This window comes from Diorhabda carinulata, chromosome 7, assembly GCF_026250575.1.
Source record: "Diorhabda carinulata isolate Delta chromosome 7, icDioCari1.1, whole genome shotgun sequence".
In the NCBI taxonomy this organism is placed as follows: domain Eukaryota; kingdom Metazoa; phylum Arthropoda; class Insecta; order Coleoptera; family Chrysomelidae; genus Diorhabda; species Diorhabda carinulata.
In genome coordinates, this window is record NC_079466.1 from 23880625 (window position 1) to 23901249 (window position 20625).

Consider the following 20625-nt stretch of genomic DNA (forward strand, 5'->3'; position numbering starts at 1 on the left):
TACGAGGGTTGTAAGAAAAGTAATGACTGACAAAGTTCTAGTTAAATATTTTACGATTATATTTTCGTAACGTTTTGTTTTAAAGGTGTGGATAGTTGTGTGATGATGTCGGAAAGCGGAAATAGAATCACTGCACCGAGTATATGCGGCGAACACGGACATTGTATTAATCAAGCCGGAGTAGGATACAAATGTCAATGTCAACCGGGGTACACAGGAAAATATTGTCACGAAAGTAAGTGTCTTAACGATTATAACGACGTAAACAACAATTATTTTGGAACTTTTTTCTTACTGCGCGTCATTTTCTTCTTCAACTAAGCCCCCATCTCTAAATTTTTTTGTTTAATTCGTATATCGAGTTCAAATTCAGTTCACTTCCGAACCGGATGTGGAACAGGGCATGAATTGTAACCAATCGGTTATTTGTTAACATTTCAGTTTATCTGTCGCTCAATATAAGTTTTTATATCAAAATATTAAATTAGGCATCGAATTTACCGGGTTATAATTTTCGTTTCAGATATTAATGATTGTAAAATCAACCCTTGTGAGAACGGGGGAACGTGCGTTGACAAAATTAACGCTTTTCAATGTATATGCATCGAAGGATGGGAAGGAGCTTTATGTAATATCAGTAAGTTGATTATAATTACAAATATTTACGATTTTTTTTCATGTTTACACCAATATTCACAATATTACACTACCAGACGCGCGTTTCGATAACCAATTTATCATCTTCAGAGATTGAAATTGAAATAACCGACATTATAATGAAAATAAATTGATGATTTTAAAGAAATTAGTGTCAGTTATTTCATTTTATTCTAATTTTATTGCTTGGTGAAAAAAAAGTCACACGGGACCAGGTGAGGTGAGTAAGGTAACGGAAATGACGTTGGGTCTCTACCTGTCACAATTTGATGCAGTACTCACTGACAGTTGGATCAATTGTCACTCGCCGGTCTGTCGGCATGGGATCTGGAATTTTCTCATCGGTTTGGGCAGGTTTGGTTCAACTTCTCTGTCCATAAAACATGTGTTTTATATTTCGAAATACAAGCCATAAAACACTATTATCATTAATCAACGTTTATTCCAAAAAAAAATTATTATCTTTGAATTCACAGTTATTGCTATTTATATTTTCAATATATTCATAAATAAAACATGTGTTTTAAATAATAAAACAATCTATAAAACACTCTGTAGAACTAAAAAAAGTTATTATTGTTGAATTTACAGTTATTTCCATCTTTTTCTTCAATATCTTCATATATAAAACGTGTTTTAAATTAATAAAACACTCTATAAAACACTCAATTTGAACTTATCCGTTTATTAACCTTTAAATGCAAAAAAATTGTCGCTATTATTTTTTTATAAGATTTTAGACTTACTATTCAACTTCTCTGTCCATAAAACATGTGTTTTATATTCCAAAAAACCACTATAAAACACTATTATCATTTATCTATTCATTTATCAACGTTTTTGCACTAAAAAAAGTTATTATTGTTGAATTTACAGTTATTTCCATCTATTTCTTCAATATCTTCATATATAAAACGTGTTTTAAATTAATAAAACACTCTATAAAACACTCAATTTGAACTAATCCGTTTATTAACCTTTAAATGCAAAACAATGGTTGCCATTATTTTTTATAAGATTTTAGATTTACTGTTCAACTTCTCTGTCCATAAAACATGTGTTTTATACTTGAAAAAACAAGCTATAAAACACTATTATCATTAATCTATTCATTTATCAACGTTTACGTACTAAAAAAAGTTATTATTGTTGAATTTACAGTTATTTCCATCTATTTCTTCAATATCTTCATATGTAAAACGTGTTTTAAATAATAAAACACTCTATAAAACACTCAATTAACCTTTAAATGCAAAACAATTGTCGCTATTATTTTTTTATAAGATTTTAGACTTACTATTCAACTTCTCTGTCCATAAAACATGTGTTTTATATTCCAAAAAACAACTATAAAACACTATTATCATTTATCTATTCATTTATCAACGTTTTTGCACTAAAAAAAGTTATTATTGTTGAATTTACAGTTATTTCCATCTATTTCTTCAATATCTTCATATATAAAACGTGTTTTAAATCAGTAAAACACTCTATAAAACACTCAATTTGAACTAATCCGTTTATTAACCTTTAAATGCAAAACAATGGTTGCCATTATTTTTTTATAAGATTTTTGACTCACTGTTCAACTTCTGTGTCCATAAAACATGTGTTTTATACTTGAAAAAACAAGCTATAAAACACTATTATCATTAATCTATTCATTTATCAACGTTTACGTACTAAAAAAAGTTATTTTTGTCGAATTTACAGTTATTTCCATCTATTTCTTCAATATCTTCATATATAAAACGTGTTTTAAATCAATAAAACACTCTATAAAACACTCAATTTGAACTTATCCGTTTATTAACCTTTAAATGCAAAAAAATTGTCGCTATTATTTTTTTATAAGATTTTAGACTTACTATTCAACTTCTCTGTCCATAAAACATGTGTTTTATATTCCAAAAAACCACTATAAAACACTATTATCATTTATCTATTCATTTATCAACGTTTACGTACTAAAAAAAGTTATTATTGTTGAATTTACAGTTATTTCCATCTATTTCTTCAATATCTTCATATATAAAACGTGTTTTAAATCAATAAAACACTCTATAAAACACTCAATTTGAACTTATCCGTTTATTAACCTTTAAATGCAAAAAAATTGTCGCTATTATTTTTTTATAAGATTTTAGACTTACTATTCAACTTCTCTGTCCATAAAACATGTGTTTTATATTCCAAAAAACCACTATAAAACACTATTATCATTTATCTATTCATTTATCAACGTTTACGTACTAAAAAAAGTTATTATTGTTGAATTTACAGTTATTTCCATCTATTTCTTCAATATCTTCATATATAAAACGTGTTTTAAATCAATAAAACACTCTATAAAACACTCAATTTGAACTTATCCGTTTATTAACCTTTAAATGCAAAAAAATTGTCGCTATTATTTTTTTATAAGATTTTAGACTTACTATTCAACTTCTCTGTCCATAAAACATGTGTTTTATATTCCAAAAAACCACTATAAAACACTATTATCATTAATCTATTCATTTATCAACGTTTACGTACTAAAAAAAGTTATTTTTGTCGAATTTACAGTTATTTCCATCTATTTCTTCAATATCTTCATATATAAAACGTGTTTTAAATCAATAAAACACTCTATAAAACACTCAATTTGAACTTATCCGTTTATTAACCTTTAAATGCAAAAAAATTGTCGCTATTATTTTTTTATAAGATTTTAGACTTACTATTCAACTTCTCTGTCCATAAAACATGTGTTTTATATTCCAAAAAACCACTATAAAACACTATTATCATTTATCTATTCATTTATCAACGTTTACGTACTAAAAAAAGTTATTATTGTTGAATTTACAGTTATTTCCATCTATTTCTTCAATATCTTCATATATAAAACGTGTTTTAAATTAATAAAACACTCTATAAAACACTCAATTAACCTTTAAATGCAAAACAATGGTTGCCATTATTTTTTTGTTGACTTTAGTTTGTTGGTATTGGTAACAGAATTTTTAAAATCGATTGTCTGTATCTGTATTAAGAATTCTCAATTTCAAATGTCGCAACAATTTTTCTAGACACGGACGATTGTTCCCCGAATCCTTGTCGAAATAACGGAACCTGCATAGATGGCGTCGCAGACTTCGAATGCGATTGCAAAGACGGTTGGAAAGGTAAAACGTGTTCGTTAAAAGACGGCCATTGCGATCACGCGACTTGCAAAAACGGCGGAACTTGTCAAGATTTAGGAAGCACTTTCATATGCAGATGTCCTCCGGATTGGGAAGGTACAATTAACCATTATTACAATTCGCGTCCCCTTAATGTTTATTATTTCAGGTACAACGTGTCACATTGCCAAACAAACGGCTTGCCGTTCGAACCCCTGCCTGAACGGCGGTACTTGCGTGAATAACGGCGATTATTACCAGTGCATATGCAAAGACGGTTTCCAAGGGAATCTCTGCCAAGAAGACGTCAATGATTGCAACCCCCAACCGTGTTACAACGGGGGAAAATGTATAGACGGTGTCAATTGGTTTTTGTGCGAATGCGCGCCGGGATTCACGGGACCCGATTGTAGAATCAACGTTAACGAATGTTCTTCGAATCCGTGCGGTTATGGTGGTACCTGCATCGACGATATTGGAGATTTTAAATGTATTTGTCCGACGGGAAGAAAAGGAAAACGATGTAATGGTGAGTAAAACATATGTTTTATATGGAATATGAAATAAAACACACCATAAAACACTCCCTAATATGAAAAACACCTAACGCAACGTAAATTCATTTCTATTTATTTGATCAATGACGTCACCTATAAAACATGTGTTTTATATTCCAAAAAACACACCATAAAACACCCCCTAAGAATTTATTCGTTCATTAATATTCATTTACGAAAAAAACGTCATTTTTTTGTTTTTTTTTTTCTTTTTATTTGTTAAATAGCCTCATCTATAAAACACTTGTGTTGTCAGTCATAAAACACTCCATAAAAACTCAACATAAATCCAATTTTGTTTATATAAGAAACGTTGTTATTCTTTCTTTTTCTATATTTTTATTTATTTGTTCAGTTACTTACTTACCTATAAAACATGGGATTCGTTTGCTATAAAACACTTTAAATCTCGCCATAAAACACTCGATATGAAGCTATTAATTAATTTACGGTTATATACAAAGAAAATGTAACTATTTTTTTCGAATTATTCCTATCTATAAGTTTAACTGTTTTACCCATAAAACACGTGTTTTATAGTTCGTAAAACACTTGAAAACATAAATTTACTCGCATCGTTATATGAAAAAACTCTTTTCTTTTATTGTCTGATTCTTTATATCCATTTGCTCAACTGTTTCACCTTTAAAACATGTTTCATAAGCCATAAAACACTTTAAATCTCGCCATAAAACACTCGATATGAAGGTATTAATTAATTTACGGATATATACAAAGGAAATGTAACTATTTTTTTCGAATTATTCCTATCTATAAGTTTAATTGTTTTACCCATAAAACTCGTGTTTTATAGTTCGTAAAACACTTGAAAACATAAATTTACTCGCATCGTTATATGAAAAAACTCTTTTCTTTTATTGTCTGATTCTTTATATCCATTTGCTCAACTGTTTCACCTTTAAAACATGTTTCATAAGCCATAAAACACTTTAAATCTCGCCATAAAACACTCGATATGAAGTTATTAATTAATTTATGGATATATACAAAGGAAATGTATCTATTTTTTTCGAATTATTCCTATCTATAAGTTTAACTGTTTTATCCATAAAACACGTGTTTTATAGTTCGTAAAACACTTCAAAACATAAATTTACTCGCATTTTAATACGAAAAAACGCTTTTCTTCTATTGTCCGATTCTTTATATCCATTTCCTCAACTGTTTCACCTTTAAAACATGTTTCATAAGCCATAAAACACTTTAAATCTCGCCATAAAACACTCGATATGAAGGTATTAATTAATTTACGGATATATACAAAGGAAATGTAACTATTTTTTTCGAATTATTCCTATCTATAAGTTTAATTGTTTTACCCATAAAACACGTGTTTTATAGTTCGTAAAACACTTGAAAACATAAATTTACTCGCATTTTAATACGAAAAATCATTTTCCTTCTATTCTCTGATTGTTTATATCCATTCGCTCAACTGTTTCACCTTTAAAACATGTTTCATAAGCCATAAAACACTTTAAATCTCGCCATAAAAAACTTGAAATCTCGCCATAAAACACTCGATATGAAGGTATTAATTAATTTACGGATATATACAAAGGAAATGTAACTATTTTTTTCGAATTATTCCTATCTATAAGTTTAATTGTTTTACCCATAAAACACGTGTTTTATAGTTCGTAAAACACTTGAAAACATAAATTTACTCGCATTTTAATACGAAAAATCATTTTCCTTCTATTCTCTGATTGTTTATATCCATTCGCTCAACTGTTTCACCTTTAAAACATGTTTCATAAGCCATAAAACACTTTAAATCTCGCCATAAAAAACTTGAAATCTCGCCATAAAACACTCGATATGAAGTTATTAATTAATATACGGATATATACAAACGAAATGTAACTATTTTTTTTCGAATTATTCTTATCTATAAGTTTAATTGTTTTACCCATAAAACACGTGTTTTATAGTTCGTAAAACACTTGAAAACATAAATTTATTCGCATTGTCATACGAAAAATCATTTTCCTTCTATTCTTTGATTCTTTATATCCATTCGCTCAACTGTTTCACCTTTAAAACATGTTTCATAAGCCATAAAACACTTTAAATCTCGCCATAAAACACTCGATATGAAATTATTAATTAATTTATGGATATATACAAAGGAAATGTATCTATTTTTTTCGAATTATTCCTATCTATAAGTTTAACTGTTTTATCCATAAAACACGTGTTTTATAGTTCGTAAAACACTTCAAAACATAAATTTACTCGCATTTTTATACGAAAAATCGCTTTTCTTTTATTCTCTGATTCTTTATATCCATTTGCTCAACTTGCTTCACCTTTAAAACATGTTTCATAAGCCATAAAACACTTAGAAACATACTATAAAACACTTTTATCTTCTTCCGGTGCGATATATTTTCTATCAATTATTTTAAAACATTATTGCTCGAACAATTACAATAAAAAATCACCATTCATCTTTTCAGTCAAAGATCCAGCTCATCTCCCAGCTACAGGTAGCTGCCCGTGGAACAGTCACACTTTGGAAAACAACGTAACGTGGCAACACGAATGCAACACGTGCATGTGCACCAACGGCATCGTAAAATGCACCAGAGTATGGTGCGGACTCGGAAATTGTCGCAACTCCAATCAAAACGTTTGCAACTTGAGTCAAGTGTGCGTTCCGTCCGCTTCGGAATCTTGTCTATCACCACCATGTTCACCGTACGGGGAATGTAGAGAATTGGAAAGCGGAAGAAGCGTCAAACCGCCTTCATTACCGACCCCCAGCACTTGTTGGCCGAACCAAGCGGTACTGAGCAATACGTGCGCTAGACTAACCCTTTTACTAGATAAGGGTAAATTACCTCAAGGGACTACGGTCGAAGGACTATGCGGCGATTTGAGGAGACTGCTAGCGAACCAACAAGCCATAGAAGGACTCCAAGATACTTTGGTGTTGCTGTGCGATTTGAAAATCGGTTATAACGATACGGTGGAAGTCACTTTGGTAAGTACTCTAAAGTTAAAAACCCGAAACTAGATTTGAAAATTTGTTTCTTGTGTTTCAGTCCGGTGATCGATGGGTATTGGACGGTATACGAGTGGTAGGCGAAGCTATATCTCGGAAACAAACCAGTCTACTTGGTCTAGCTTCGATCGTAGAAGTGAAAGTCGAAACCGCTCTCGTATCCGGCGAACAACAGACCAATACTTACCTTATAGCTTTGGTTTGTTTCATAATCATCCTCTTGGTCACCGCTGGAGTGGCGGTTACTTTGTACCTCAGACAGCGCAGAAGAAATTTGGGACTCAGCGGTGTGAATCTTTCACCATCCACGGACGCTTGTCACAGGAATCACGAAGACGAAAAATCCAATAATCTTCAGAACGAAGAAAATTTAAGAAGGTAAAGTTAATCATTTTGAAATACCGAACTTAACTTACCTGTTTTTATATCTGACACCACCAGACTTTAAAATATTCTCGTAGCTTTTATACAACAGTCCGGAATATTCAATAACTGTTTAACGTATAGGTGAAGACCAAAAAGAAGAAGAATAACCTCGAAATTGTACAACGTATCTAACCTCTTAACAATATTATTGATTATAGGAAAATCGTTTATTGAAGAAGAAGAGTTTTATAATGAAAATATGAATATTTTTTCAATTTTCGACATGATTATTTATATTTATTCCACCAGGAAAATTTTCGGAAACAGATCGGTGCTGTAAGCGAATTTCTTCAGTAATGACACTATCTAATTAAAGTAGTTCTTCATTATTTACATTTTTTCTTGTTTAATTGAGAATTTAACGTCATTTACTCACATTTTTTTTCATCACTAATTATACTTTCATTGTTAACTTCCACGAAATGTCAGTTAAAATCAGCAGGGTACGCTACTTACTTTTTAAATAACCCTCGTATGTTAATTTTCATATTTGTATAGGGATCTCAATATTCTTCTCTTTTATTACTATCTTTTGGGTGTAACATTATTTTCTAACCTTCAAATATCTGTCATTCACCTCCTTAGTTGGTTCGTCTTATAATTTCGATTCTTCTTTTTTTGTTTGATAAGTTGTATGATGTACTCAAGTTTTCCATTGTTTTTTTACAGAAAAACTTTTCTCGGTGTATGCTATTCTACTATATTTAATTGAAATAAATATTTTCTTTACAATATTTTTGCTTCTTTTCAATAAATATATCTCTGATAACTGTTTGAACTTTCTTAATCGATTACTATTGACAGTTGTCATACGAACAATCGATTATTTTCAAGTTTCGATCAATTGTCATAATTTTATATTGAAAATCATGAATTTCATAGTTTTTAAATCCAAATTACACTTTTTTACAAAAATTTATTAAAGTGTACAATAGAAAATTTTTCCCAGTGTAATCGGAGAAATCGATCTTTTTATCGTTTCGTTCGATGCTCATATCGTAACATCAAAACTTATTTTCTTACACCTAGTCAACATATATTAACATTTTTTTGCATAGAAACTTCTCTCAGTGTATTCTATTTTACAATATTTACCTAAAAATGTTTTTTTTGCAAAATTATTGCTTCTTTCTATTAAGATAATAGTTTGAACTTTATTAATCGATTCTTGAATTGACATCTGTCATACAAACAATCGATTATTTTCACAGATATTTCTAATAAAAAACTTAACATTTAATCCGGGAAATGTATTTTTCGTACAGAACCGTGTAGATCATATTTTCTCTTTTTACAGATACGCAAATCCTTTAAAAGACGACGTCGGTAGCTTAGCCAGCATCAATTCTATGGATATGCCGAGAGTGAGTGTAGTACGGCCGATGTCCAGTATCCTCCCTCATGACAGTTCGAGCGAAATGCTCGAAATGATATCGGAAATCGATTGTCCGGGCTCGAGGAAAACTATGTTGGTATTACCGAGCACCAGCGCTTCCGACGGCGCACTTAAACTCCACGACACCGTTAAAGGTAACGAAGGACTCAATAGCGCCCATCGTAGCAGCCAGATTATGCTGTACAAAGCGCAAAATCCGGACGTTCGGAAAAATACGGCCGCGTTCGACGATTCTTCGGCGCACAAGGATTTTAGTAAAAGTATTATCAATGTGAATAAACAGAGGACTTCGCAACAGCAACAGAGTACTAGTGCGGACGTTTTGACGGTACTTGTTTGAGGGCAAGTGTTTTTTTCATTTTAATATTTTTATGTTAAAAGGTCCTGAACTGCAATTTATTAAGATATGTGTGGATGTCTTAACTTATTTGTAGGTTAATTAATTCCTATAAGTTTTGTTGTCGATATATACAGTGCGGAACAAAAAACAAAGGATTTTCAACTAATGCAAGTAATCATTAAAAACGCTGTTATTTATTTCATATACATTCTCAGTACTTAACGAACAAATGAAGTAGTAGAAAATTTTTTTACAATTTTTTTTTATACGACAAATGTCACATTTCGTAGGATTGAATCTTGAAATTACATTATAATTTTCGTTATTTTCTAATATTCACTTATCACTCTTAATTACAAAACCAAAACAAAAATATTTTTTAGGTTATATGAGTTTATGTTGTGTCCCTGTCTGGATATTATGAATATCATTAACTATTACATAAATTCAAATCTAGGGGCTAATAAATATGAACTTTTGACATCATTTTGTTGAGACTTGGGGCAGTAGAAGCTTCTCTAGATCTAACTCCAAATTTTCTCAGGATATTTATCACGTTTTATCAAAAAACAAGAACATATCGAACCTCAGATGGCCTATTATGTTGTCCAGCTTCTTTATATGTAACTACTGTGAATTTTGACAAGTTAAACTTACTGTATATTGTATTTTGGTAAGTCTTAGGGCAGTAGAAGCTTCTCTACGTCTAATTCCAAATTTTCTCAGTATATTTATCATGTTTTGTCAAAAAACAAGTACATTTCAAACCTCAGATAGCCTATTCTGTTGCCCAGCTTATTTATATGTAATTACTGTGAATTTTGACAAGTTAAACTTACTTTATATTGCATTTTGGTGTATCTTGGGGCAGTAGAAGCTTCTCTAGGTCTAACTCCAAATTTTCTCAGGATATTTATCACGTTTTGTCAAGAAACAAGTACATTTCGAACCTCAGATGGCCTATTATGTTGCCCAGCTTCTTTATATGTAACTACTATGAAGTTTGACAAGTTAAACTTACTGTATATTGCATTTTGGTGTGTCTTGGGGCAGTAGAAGCTTCTCTAGATCTAACTCCAAATTTTCTCAGGATATTTATCACGTTTTATCAAAAAACAAGTACATTTCGAGTCTCAGATAGCCAATTATATTGCCCAGTCTTCTTATAAGTAACTACTGTGAATGTTGACATGTTAAACTTACTGTGTGGTGTACCTTAGTGAACCCTGGGGCAGTATGAGCCCCTCTAAGGTCTAACTCTAAATTATCTCAGGATATTAATCACGTTTAATGAAGAAACTAATACATTTCGAGTCTTAGATAGCCAATTATATTGCCCAGTCTTCTTATAAGTAACTACTATGAATGTTAATATTTTAAACTTACTGTATATTTCAGTCTGGTGAGTTTTGGGGCAGTAGGAGCTCCTCTAGGTCTAATTCTGAACTATCTCAGGATATTTATCACGTTTTGTGAAGAAACAAGTACGTTTTTAGTCTCGATAGCACAGTAAATGTCGATTTACTTTGTACCTCTGACTCTGTTCATCTTCGATAAGGGAAATTATTCTTACCACTTTATTTATGGTTAAATTCTAATTAGTATTAACGGAAACGTTGTATATTCAGATTTGTACGCTATAATTGTAATTAAACGCAAATTGAATACTTGGAGATGAAGGATCAAGTCGAATGCTATCGAGGTTTCTGTAATTTTATAGGTAATGCAATATTTTTTTCATGGAGTTTATATAATTGTAAATATTAATATATATATACTTGATGAGTTGGATAATTAGTGATTTTATAATAAACTTTAATGGTAAATAATCTATAAAGAACTCTAAATGAAGTGATATGTGGAGAAATTGATCTCGTGATGATTAAAACCTGGTGACACAAATAATTAAGTTTTTAATAGTGTGATATTATTTAATATTTTTGATTTTGTTTTTATCAATACGGTATGAGACAAAAGTAGCTATAGAATATTTGGTTTTTCTATCTTCTTTTTTTTTTTTTCTCTTTTTTATTATTTTCTTCCGAATAATATTTTTTATTTTATTTGTGCAATAATCAACTTCGATCCTGTCAAATCTATATCCATACATTTATTCGAAAATAAATAACGTGTCAAATTCCCTAATTTATTTTTTTAATTACCTATTTAGTAAAATTTCACGTATTAATAACTTTTTAATTTAAATCTGGCAACCATGTATGCTTAAGTGAGAATACGTTATCTTTTATCTCTTGAAAATATGTCTAGAACAATAACTGTCGTCGTATTTCATAAAATTTTATCAAAATTGTGTATAATAAAAATTTCTATACTATTTCGCATAAACAAAAAAATTTATTTGTGCTAATGGAATATTTTAATAATCGTTTTAATATTGGTTACACCATGGAATTAAAAGCGAAGGAAGGATAGCAGCCATTTATACACATTGACAGCAACTGCGACGGAAATAGCCATTTTGTTAGAGAGCGCGTGATGGTTTAGGATCAATTAGACTTAAATGTTAAAAAATAATTAATAATAATAAGAATAATTAATAATTTAACAACAAAATCTGATACTATAGGAAATAATTCCATTTGAAAACCATAATAATCTTTTATTAGAAAGAGTTCCTTTTATGTAATTCATTACAAATAAATTTTCTTTGTTCCTAATGGCAATGCTTTACGTGTTTTAAAATCTAATTTAGTATCAAAAGAGACCTAAAATGAAGAGTTAGCAACAAAAACTTATAAAAGAATATAAAAAATAAAAAACTAGAAAAATTCACAAAAAATAATTTTTATACACGCCTATGGTAAACCGGATATTGCCGTCCGCCATATGCAATGACGTCAAACTTTTGTTTATTGCTCGTTCCTTTCATTTTTAATTCAATTAGTTGAACGAATTGTCGTAATTTGTGTATGAATAAAGATTTTACATGGATTGGAATGAAAATTGAAGATATTTTACCAAAAAAAAATATACTTTTATCTCATCTTGTATGGCTTGTTAGAAGTTTTCAAATTATTTTTATTTAAAATAAAAGTTCTGTATATCAGAATAAATAATTGTAAATATATTAATATTTTTGTTTTATTTTTTTTGTATTTATTGTATTATTGTTCCTGATTTTATGAAGTGTGTATTACATAAGATGTATCTTTAATTTTTTGTCGTTTCCTTTATAATTTATTATAATTTTTTCTTACAGTTTTTTAATGATAATTGAATGGGCCTTAGAAATAAATCACTTTTATGTAAAATTTTCGAGAAATATATTATTATTTGTATTTTGTAAATACTGTAAATAGTCTCGTAACTTATGTTAAAAGATTGTTTTTGAAACTTTGACATAACCTGGAGTATTTTTTTCGAACCATTTATCGGTGTACCAAAAAACGAACACATAAAAAATTATTAAAAACTAAATGTGAAATTTTTGAGATTATGCGTAATAAATCAAACTATTAATTTTGTTTCACCATAACAGTTTTTTTATTAAACTTTGCTTACCCAAATGGGATAACACATTTAGTTTTGATTTATTTTGTTTAGAAATACAAATATTTTTTTTAATAAAATGGCAGCTAATATACATAATTCATCGAGTTTTTTGATAGAAAATTATTAAATACTCTATAGAAAATTGTTATATTGAATTTTAAACTTTTGAAAACAATCTTATAGAAAACTTCATTTTTCAATCTTTAAGTGGAACAAGAAACAGTATTTTTTTATTAGTGCCTTTATTTAGTGCCTATAGGAAAAAGTTGTAAATGAAGTTTTCGTCATTTATACTTTGAAAGTATTAAAATTGAAGTTACAGATTTGTATATTTTGTAAAATGATTTGCATTATATTTTAATAAAAATGGAAGAGCTTTTGTAATAAAAAATAAATAAATAAATAAATTGAGCTTTTATCATTTATGAGAAAAATAAAATTGTTTCCTCAAATAATCGTTTTTCTAAAATTTCCCTCTTTTAATCATAATTTCTATATACAATTTCGTAATATATTTATATATCCATCAAACAACAAATATCTATAAAAAAATTAAATTCCTAAATGCAAACCTTTCCCTTAATCCTGTACAAAAATACCTAAAAGTGACTTCAACACTAACAATTAATTTAATAAACTCACGTATTATCAAAATTTACGCAGTAACACTAAATCCAATACATACAACACTGTACACTATAACACTAAATGTACCATAATTATATTATTCAAATAACTGTTTTATGTGGAATATTCAACAAAAATTTCAAAAAACTCGAATCTTGAAGCAGATGGTGTCAATGTTAAAAATAAGACCTTTTAAATAACATAAACAATCATTAACAGTTTGTCTCGTCTCACATTGTATATAAACCAAATGATATTTAAATAGAATTATTTTCAACAACTTTTTAACACAATATTGGTTCACATTTTAAACATTCTGTATTTAACTTCTCTAAATTTACTAACACTTTAAAACTGAAGAAAAATAGCGGGAATGCATATGAAATGTCATCGAAAACTACGATCGGGTTATCCCGATCGTGATCTGATTCACTACAAAGTAATCCGAATCGCGACCACTGTCATTCGGAAACTAATCAGGATCACGTTCATAGTTCTTCGGAAACTAACTTACTTAATCGGCTACTAATCATATGATCCTTTCTATATTGGCAGATAAGTGGCCAAATGCGATCAACCGATTGGTTGTTTTATTTGTCTATGGTTATCTACTATTAATTGACTTAAGCAGCGTGATTTATAAATTACTGAGGTTTGCAGTTCTTATACTTTTTACAAAAAAGTAGTAATTGAAAGGTCTAGATCATATTCTAAATGTGCAATTTTCACTGAAAACTTGGACGCTTGTTTCGGAAACTGTGATCCAAATCTCGTTGTTACTTCGATCAGTTTTTAACATAGATAAATTAAAAATGATGACACTATATTGTTAACTATAGTAACTCTATTAATTACCAATATTATTGTGATATAAACTTTCACTATTATAGTTATCAATAATTTCAATAATATTTCTTTCCTAAAAAATATTCCAGTAAAATTACCTTTTTAGTTTATCTATGGCGTGAGATCTGTCAAACGTATAAATTCAGTACGGAACTTGTTTCTGTCTTTAGATATCCTCCTATATCCTATTCAGCCTTCATTTTTATTGGTATAAACAACTCGAGATTTGGTTGGTATAGTTTCACATCATATTTAATTGTTTCGAAATTATAATTTTTTTAAAGTGAATGTTATTACGTCAATATTTCAAAACTAGTATTTCGATCTCGTAGTGATTCAATTTCATGTCAAGTTTTTAAAATCAAGTAATTATGGTTTGCAAAAATTCATTCCCGACAACTGTAAATATAGTTTGTAAGGTAAGATTTATATAATTCCATTCTGTTATTCTTATATTCCAAATAAATATATATGATAGTAACATTGGAATTCTTTAATTGTGCAATAACTTTATCAATTTCGTTTTTTTTATCGAATGGAATAATTTCCATAGAAAATATTATTTTAAGTAGCTTAAGAAAGAATAGAATACATTTTTATTATAATTTCTGATCATCGTTTGAATTAATCTATGATTTGACATAATCATAATGATAAAAAACTCTTGAAGCTGATTTATGAAAAAAGTTGTTGCTATCGGGAAACACTGTAATTATATTCATTTATTTTAACTGGTTTTTTATGTCTTTAGTCAATATGTAAATATGGCAAAACTGATTATGAAACATAGTAAACTTGATGGAGGTTTTATAAATTATTTCAAATTTAAGAATATAATTAAAAAAGTACGTAAAGGTAAGAATAACTAACTAACAAAAATTTTAACCTAATTATATGTTTAACCTGATGTATCCAAGACAATTGTATGTAAACACTTAAATTACGTAAATTTGAATTATAAATTGAAATTTCATATCTTGTATATTTGTTTGGGAGTGCATAACACACTTAGTAGAATTAGTTGGATTTTAAATTATAGTTCTCTTATCTCTTTCCTTTGAACTCTATGAAAATTTTAATTAAATATTTTTTATATTACCTCTATCATATGTTTGTTTGAAGGTTATTCATAACATGTTATTTTCAATTTTATTTGTATGTAATTATTTGAGCAGTAAATTGTTAATTATTATTACCATTACGAAGCTAAAGAAACTTTGTTGTTTTGCAATAATATGAGGTATTAAGTCGATATTTATGACAGTTCATTTTCTATCATGACAGAATCTGTACATTAGTAAATAATAGATAAGCAAATCTATTTTTGCTTCCATTAAGATTGAAAAATTGGTTTTATATTTTCTTAAACCTTTAAAATATGTTCTTATCGTATCTTCCATGTTCTATAACAAAAAATTAATATTATTATTAAAAAATTTGAAATACAACCCTGTTAAATCAAAGTTAGATACAAGGGATTAGAAATAGGTAGACCAAGGGGGCCTAGTTAAAGTAAATTTCTATTTTATTCTTATTTTGATATTCATAAAGTCAGTGATCTATTGATTGATATAAATACCCAAATTTTCATCTGTATTTAAAAAATTATAAAAGAAACTAATTTTAAATCAGAAAAGAGCTAAAATCAAAAACATTTAGAACCATAAAAGATCAAGAAATTAATTTCCTTTGTTTAATTCTTTAAAAGTATTTCAAACTTCTTTTTTCGTTTAATTAAATTTTATGTTTGATTAATTATTTTTTTTTTGCAGATTTGGACGTTTTGTGAAACGTTTTCATAAATATCTATTCAAAACTTGCTCGTATTTCAAGCAAGTGTCTTTACTATTTCATATCCTGCTTAATATTTCAAAAAATATCAGTATTTTTTTCCCCTTTGTATCTATTATTCCGAATAAACAAGATGTCCACTAAGGAAGATCGTTCGATAAGTTCTGCCATTTCTTTTCCTCAGTGGATGAAAAATAAGAGTACTAGGTGAGTTATTATTTAAAAACAGATCGTTATTACCCACAATTTTAATGAAATCCGTTTTATTTTTTATTATTGTTTCGTATTATACGTCCTAATAACTATAACCAATATCACATTAATTTTGTAAATCTGGCAACGCCGATTATGACGAGTAGTATCATGTGAGTCTGATATAAACGCCACAATAAAGAATATAAACATCCAGTAAAATTTTGTCGTAAGTGAAGCCAAAAATGTTTTGGCTACCAAATAACGTATCCACGAGGTAGTGGTTGGTTTTTTTTGTCTAATTCAGTGTTTTATATATCCAATAGGAATGAAATATGGGTTCGCAACTGAAAGATAGGTACATTATTTTTGTTAATCTTCTAATTGCTTATTATTTATAGTCTTAAAAAAATGCGCTTTTGTTTGTAAAATGATTTAAATATAGATTTTATTTTGGTTCCTTATCGGAAGATTAACACATTTTGTTTATATTTATAATGTTCGGTGACGTAATTAAATTATTTCGATGCAATTTTTATTGTTATTAGATTATACTTTTATCTAAATAAATAGAAATTGGACACCATTTACGATAGGAAGGATCATTATTTTAAAATTAATAATATTTCTATTAGCTCGTTGAATTATTAGGAGGTTATGGTACATTGCCGATCAGCTGATTCGAGTATGGACACCATTATTGATGCCTTAGATCGTCACTAACGATTTTATTATTTATAGCTTCACTTTTTTTGAGTAAAATTAAATGAGACGTAGAATTTCTTGAGCTATATTTAAACGATTCCGAATTATACGAGATTTAATGCAAAAGAAACGTAACTATTATATCACATATTAATTATACAATGTACGTTCGAAATTTCTATGCCTAATTACACTCTATTGATTTTAATCAATATTTTAATATGATAAATTGGTATAACCTTGAGGATTTTACTTTTAGAACTAACATTACTATTTAAGTCGCGTGTCTAACTAAGGAAAACATTTTTTTATGTCAAAAATCGATTTTATTCATTAATGCCTAGACAACCTTACCAACTACATCGTTATTGCTTCTTCGTTTGAGCTGAATTTGTTACCGGCGCGTATTTTTTTGAGATAGTCACTGGGGGTCAGATCTGGACTATATGGTGGATGAGGAAGCAATTCGTGTAAATGCTACAGTGAGATCTAGGGGGTAGAAGAAGACAGGGAAGGTCCGGATCAAATTAAATTTATTATAACGTACATAAAAACATCATTGTACCATCAATAATCACAAACCTGATTAAATGGTTGTCCAAAAGAAAAATAATAGGGCTGCATTGACTTAACACACCCTGGCATTTCTCAAGGGGTTGTTACAGGAAAATAAGAACTAAAATCAACCCTCCGTAGATTAAAATTTACTTGTTTCGACTTTTTTTCAATTTGTATAAAATTTATGATATTTGGGGGTGAAAATTTTTGTTGGATTACCAGATATATAACACTCGTGATCAAAAAAATCGACTCAGTCGATACTCCTGCAATCGCTGACAAAAAAATTGAATACAGAATTGTATTTTTCTTTTTGTGCTAATTAAGGGGTGACTGACCCTTATAAAAACATATTTCTTGAGGATAGATGAGGACTATCATTCCATTGGTAAAAACCTTAGGTGGGCTCGGCCCAACCCCGAGAAGGACTTTGTTTTATAAAACTTATTGATCATTTTTTTTTAATTGTAAGATCCTTGTACTAATTTTTTTTCGTAGATTCGAATTGGATCCAAGTGCGTTTTCACCTACAGAACTAGATGATAATTTTATGCTGTATTACAGAAAACCTAAAGTAGAAGAACCAAAGATACCCGAAACCACAATCATAGCTACCAATTTGCCGGAAAATATAACTGTAGCGACTGTAACTAAAAAGAAAGCTGATTTTTCGCAACAATCCGTTTCTTGCCAAAATTTTCTTCCTGATAATCAAGGTAACAATCAATTTACGCTACGCTATATGCATTTACACTATTTATGTAGAATTTTATTGTTGTTGTATTATTTACCGAATGCTTTCTTGTCTTCTGTCATGTTTAAGATTGCTTGAGAGTCTCATATGAATTATCTCTGCCCTTTTAGTGGTAGGTTCGATTAGTATAATAATTCTACTAAATTTAGATGTTACAGGGGATAATCGAAATGTAAATACCAATCCAACATATTTGAGAATAGTTTAGAGGGGATTTTACATAAATTGTATTCAGTTTCAGAGTTAACGGCTGTTACTAGGCAAAATAACTCTGAAATGAAAATCAAACCTTTGATAATTGTCGACGAAGGTTCGGATGAAGAAGCTGCCGCCAAATGCGGCAGTTCCATTATTAAAGTAGCTTCCGAGATGATTTCCATTCAAGGTTTAGGACTGAGACCTTGCGAACAGGAAGCGGTTAAATATAACGGAAGGCAGAGGAGAAATAGCAAATCGTTACCGGCGTCCCCTTTGGCGTCGCCTAATACTAGTCCCAAGGCTAACAGAAAAATGAATAAATATTTTACGGGGGCGTTTACGGACGTCGATAAACCGAAGGGTGAGTCGAGATTTTTCGTTTTTTCTTTTTTTACATTAATCTGACTTTTCAGGGATGATTCGAACGTTCTAGATGTTTCCAGGTTGTTCCAAGTCGAGTATCTGGAAATATCTAGAATATTTTGAAGTGAGTCAATTACCCAGAAATTTCGAGATTTTTTTAGAGCCCAAAACCTGGAAAATTTCTATAAAATATTTTTTGTATTGTCGTTTTTTTTTTCATTACATTCAATTTCACACTTAATTTACTATTTATATTCACATTTTCGTCCAATTAAATTGAATCGACGTTTCAAACACGTTTCCAATGCTCTAGATACTTCCAGATGACTTGAAAGGATATCGTATCTCGAAATTTCTGATATATTACTACATAGATACATTTCTCAACACGTTGACTGCCATGTGTGTCATAATTTGTCGCGTGCAAGTGCCTCACCAGCTTATGTACATTTTAAATCGTCTAAAAACGGCAGTCGACGTGTTAATATTAAAATAAAGCACGGTCGGATTGGCTCAATGTGTTATCGTGATACTACTTTAAATATATTTGTCTTGACATGTAAATTGGATGGACGTCCATCTTCTAGATATTTCCGATTCATCGAATTTTCTAGATAATCTAATTCGCTTTTTAATGTATAAATCTAGCAGGGTCGAATTAAAGAAATTTTTTATTTTTTCCAACAGGCGGTTGGATATTATCGAATTTGTTAGCGAAACGCGAACTTTGCCAATCAGCGGATCAAATAAAAGAGGAAGTTCGAGAAGATTTGGAAAGGGCGTCGTCTACTTACAGTATCAAAGAATCGAAAACTCCTCCTGTACTTCGAGCTAAACCTTCCGAATTGAGAGAAATGAACTTTTGGTCTCCCACTTCGATGTAATTCTCATTTTTTAGGTATTAGTAGTTTAAGTGAAAAAAAAGAATTAGTGTTTGCATGATTGTTTTTATTTAATTTTTTTTCTATTCCCAAATATATTTTTCATTGAATATAATAATTTTTACGGTTACGGATTAGGGTTGACAAATTCTGGTCGAACAGAACTTTGGTAAAAATTCGCAAAATTATTTTTCTATAAATATTTTTGATAACAAAATTAAGAATTTTAATATATTTTTTCATATTTTGTTACCCTACAGGATCAAAAATTATACGAATTCATAAATTTTGACATATACACTGTGATTTTGTATAATTTTATTGTTTTCTTGGTATTTTGTTAGTATTTCATTTTGATATTATGCAGGATATTTCTAAAAAACACTGTATATATAAATAAATTTGTTCTTATTAAGATTTTCGATTAGTAAAATAAAATTATGTTGTTTAACTTTTGTTTTTATTTAACTACCTAAATATTCCACAATAGGGCATTTAAAGAAAAAATGCGCATATTATACGAGGTGTGTCCATTAAAAAACAATAACCAACGTTAAATAAACATTTATTACATTCTTATTTAGTATAAACTTCAATATTGAACCCCGTTTATCTCTATAAAA

The 20625-nt window shown here is 29.2% G+C and overlaps 2 protein-coding genes across 3 annotated transcripts in view; both read left to right on the forward strand.

The window, feature by feature from the left end:
- Positions 1–13539, forward strand: part of LOC130896403 (protein jagged-1b) — a 203357-nt gene extending 189818 nt beyond the window's left edge. The window contains exons 12-18 of the mRNA XM_057804457.1: positions 86–235; positions 524–637; positions 3732–3941; positions 3994–4353; positions 6865–7391; positions 7453–7790; positions 9136–13539. Coding sequence (XP_057660440.1) covers positions 86–235; positions 524–637; positions 3732–3941; positions 3994–4353; positions 6865–7391; positions 7453–7790; positions 9136–9574 — 2138 coding nt within the window. The 3' untranslated portion in view covers positions 9575–13539. The remainder of the gene's footprint in view (positions 1–85; positions 236–523; positions 638–3731; positions 3942–3993; positions 4354–6864; positions 7392–7452; positions 7791–9135) is intronic.
- Positions 13540–14687: 1148 nt separating this feature from the next.
- LOC130896162 (uncharacterized) lies at positions 14688–20453 on the forward strand. Of its 2 annotated transcripts, XM_057804063.1 has the most exons (5): positions 14688–14979; positions 16333–16558; positions 18305–18522; positions 18796–19119; positions 19809–20453. In XM_057804063.1, exons 2-5 carry the CDS (start codon positions 16485–16487, stop codon positions 20003–20005), a joined length of 813 nt encoding a protein of 270 aa, XP_057660046.1. In that variant the 5' UTR covers positions 14688–14979; positions 16333–16484; the 3' UTR covers positions 20006–20453. The 2 variants fall into 2 exon arrangements, with proteins under 2 accessions (XP_057660046.1, XP_057660047.1); XM_057804064.1 differs by lacking the exons at positions 14688–14979; positions 16333–16558 and adding an exon at positions 16676–16901.
- The last annotated feature ends 172 nt before the right edge of the window (positions 20454–20625 follow it).